The following is a 2,851-nucleotide window of genomic DNA, read 5'->3' on the forward strand; positions in this document are numbered from 1 at the left end:
CCAAAACAGCTAGCATGTAGCTGAATTATTAGCTAAACTTCAAAATAGCCTAAAAAACCTTAATAAATGCCAAAATAGTTTAAAAAGCTAGCAGAATGCCATTATAATTTTCAACTTTACTATACTCTGACTCCATATAATATAAAGTAACGACTATTAATTAGTCATCAACTATTTTAATAGTCGATTAGTTGACTAATTATGGGAGCCTTAGTAAAAAGTAAAAAACAACAACATTCTATGGTTAAGAAACAAAACCACCTTTTTTTTTTTGCTTGTTCTGATACAAAAAATCCAGACCTGCCAACCAAACCACATTTCTGATGAGAAAATTGATTTTTCTGAGCTAATTCCTGCCATTTTTGTTTAGTTACACTGTGAGAACCGATTAAAAAAAAAGAGTTTTATGAGATTAAAAGTGTCGTCACGATATTTCCTGATCCTTCTGTTTTGAGGCGAAACATCTTGGAAAGGAGTTTTAGCTCAAAACAGAAAACATGTGCTCAGAACAGAATGTAATTTATCAGTTGTGAATGTTTAACCTTAACGAGCTGATTAGAAGGCATCGATGAGTGGAATTCAACCTTTTAAAGTATAATTAGATTATCCTCAGTCAGAATCCCCCTTTATTGAGCTGACTTTACTGTAGGGTGTGTAGAAACCAAACTTTTCTGTCTGCAGTTCAAGAGGTTCCACAAAGACATCCTTTCAGAACTGGAGAAGAAGACGGAGGCAGACACCAAGTACATGACCGTGAGTTTTTCCTCCGTGCCGTACGACTCCAGCTTCAAACCATAAATCTCTGAAAGTTGTCCGTGCTCGCCGACAGGCCACCTTCAAGCGCTACCAGACGGAGCACAAACTGAAGCAGGACTCCCTGGAGCGCTCTCAAACCGACCTGAAGAAGCTGAGGCGGAAGAGCCAGTCCAAGCACTCCTCCAAGTACGACCATAAGGAGAATGAGGTGAGTCGGGGCGGGGATCCAAAACGCAATCAGCACGCCACCGCGCTTTTTATGAGGCCTAAACTTCCTAGATTAAAGGTGACGTAGCGTCAATGACAGATACTTGGAAGTAGATTTTTGTCTTCTACGGAATGAAATCTCCCCATCAGAATTCAACTCTGAGATTCATTTTACATGGAATAAACTGAAGTTTAAAAACCCACTCCAATGAAAATTGTGCTCTAGTGGTATTTTTCTGGTGATGGAGGACAAATTCAACATAAAGTTGCATTTCTGAGTAATTATTCAAGTCATTGTGAATCAGTAGCAGACGGAAACATGCTGTATGAGACTTGATTTGTGACTTAGAAACAGTGAAGTTTGTTTTCTTAGCAGCGGTGAGGGGAAGGGGGGGCGGAGCAACAGCCCCGCCCACAACTCAGAGGTGAATTGAATTCCTGCCGCTCTGCAGAATCTATGTCCTAGAAAACAACACAGGGGTTTTGGGATTTTCACAAAAAACAGCAGAATCATCATTTAAAACCCCACTGAAAAAAGATCAAAAGATTTCCACTATGAAATTGTGTAAAGTGGGTTTGGGGTAGTAAATTTGGCTAATGGAAACACAACAAATTCAAAAAAACTTGCATTTATCGACAAAAAAAAACTTTCGCACTTGAAGGAGGTGATTTTTGAGGTGTATCAACATTGAAGTATTTCCCACAACTGTAATGGAAACAAATAGAATTTTGATCTATCGCCTCCTAACTCCTTGAACATAATTAAGAAGCAACTCGGGAAAAAAAACTATGGTTTAAAAGGTTGTAGTGTTAATTTGGCGAGCTTGAAAAAAGTGGCTTTCTCTAGTTTAGAGTGCATTTTGAATCAAAATGTTGCAAAAATGTAAGACATGAAGCGTTGACTCACACTGAACAAAACAATATGTCATACGATTTGAACATCTTAAGAATGTGGGCGTGGTTAACAAAAAACCTCGGTTGCCAAGGAAATCCAAAAGTTTACTTTTGCTAATTCTTCTAAAAATGACATAGACATGTTTGTCACCCCCAGGTGACCAAAACATAAAATGGTTGCTATGGAGATAAAACCAACAGAAAAGCCACCATTTTGAATAAACTTTTTTTTTCCCCCCACAAATTTGTCATGTGCTTCTCTGAGCGTGGTTTCAGAGGCAGAGGGGGAGGGGTGTGTAGCAGTAAGGCTAAAGTGATGCAATACAAAGTTGTTTTTGGCTTTCATTTTAATTTGAAAAATAATAACAAATATGATAAATGACCAAATATGATTAGCTTCTGTAAGGATAAAACAGCTGGACAGATTAAAATAATAGGTAAACGCTTTAAACACGCTCCGATTCTTGATTTGTTTTAGTTTTTCTCTCTTACATGAGATAAAATATCTATTTTAATCAGTTATATAGTTGCCTCTGATTATGATCAACAAATCTGTTTTTTGCATTTCATTTCTTGGAATCACAGTCGTTGTTTGTTTTTTCTGAGCTTATCTGATTGCAAGGCTGATCTAAGTACAGCTGGTGTTCTCTGAGGAAACAGGAAGTGGATGTTTGAGATGACGACGCTTTGATTCAGCTTTTCTGACCTTAAACTTCAGTTTTTCTCACCTCTGTTCATGGAGACTCTAATTGTCATCAACATCATCATCAACATCCTAATTGATGCTCTAGAAATGTGAATGAAATAAGCTGAAATCCCTACAAATAAATATAAATAGTCCTAAAAAATATTTGTAATTAAAGTATTTGTTGTAAATTATTATTATTATTTTAACAACTTAATAATAATTAATTTGTAAATTCATTTTTTTATTCATTTTGCAGTGTTCCCCCGCGTATTTGTGTTTATTTATTAGCGGTTTCTCGTATTCACT

The 2,851-nt window shown here is 36.6% G+C and overlaps 1 protein-coding gene across 1 annotated transcript in view; it reads left to right on the forward strand.

Annotated features, from left to right (window-relative positions):
- baiap2l1a (BAR/IMD domain containing adaptor protein 2 like 1a) overlaps positions 1-2,851 on the forward strand; it is a 35,209-nt gene that overhangs the window by 16,032 nt on the left and 16,326 nt on the right. The window contains exons 5-6 of the mRNA XM_024284727.2: positions 682-753; positions 830-964. Coding sequence (XP_024140495.1) covers positions 682-753; positions 830-964 — 207 coding nt within the window. The remainder of the gene's footprint in view (positions 1-681; positions 754-829; positions 965-2,851) is intronic.

Source organism: Oryzias melastigma, linkage group LG19, assembly GCF_002922805.2.
Source record: "Oryzias melastigma strain HK-1 linkage group LG19, ASM292280v2, whole genome shotgun sequence".
Taxonomy (NCBI): Eukaryota; Metazoa; Chordata; class Actinopteri; order Beloniformes; family Adrianichthyidae; genus Oryzias; species Oryzias melastigma.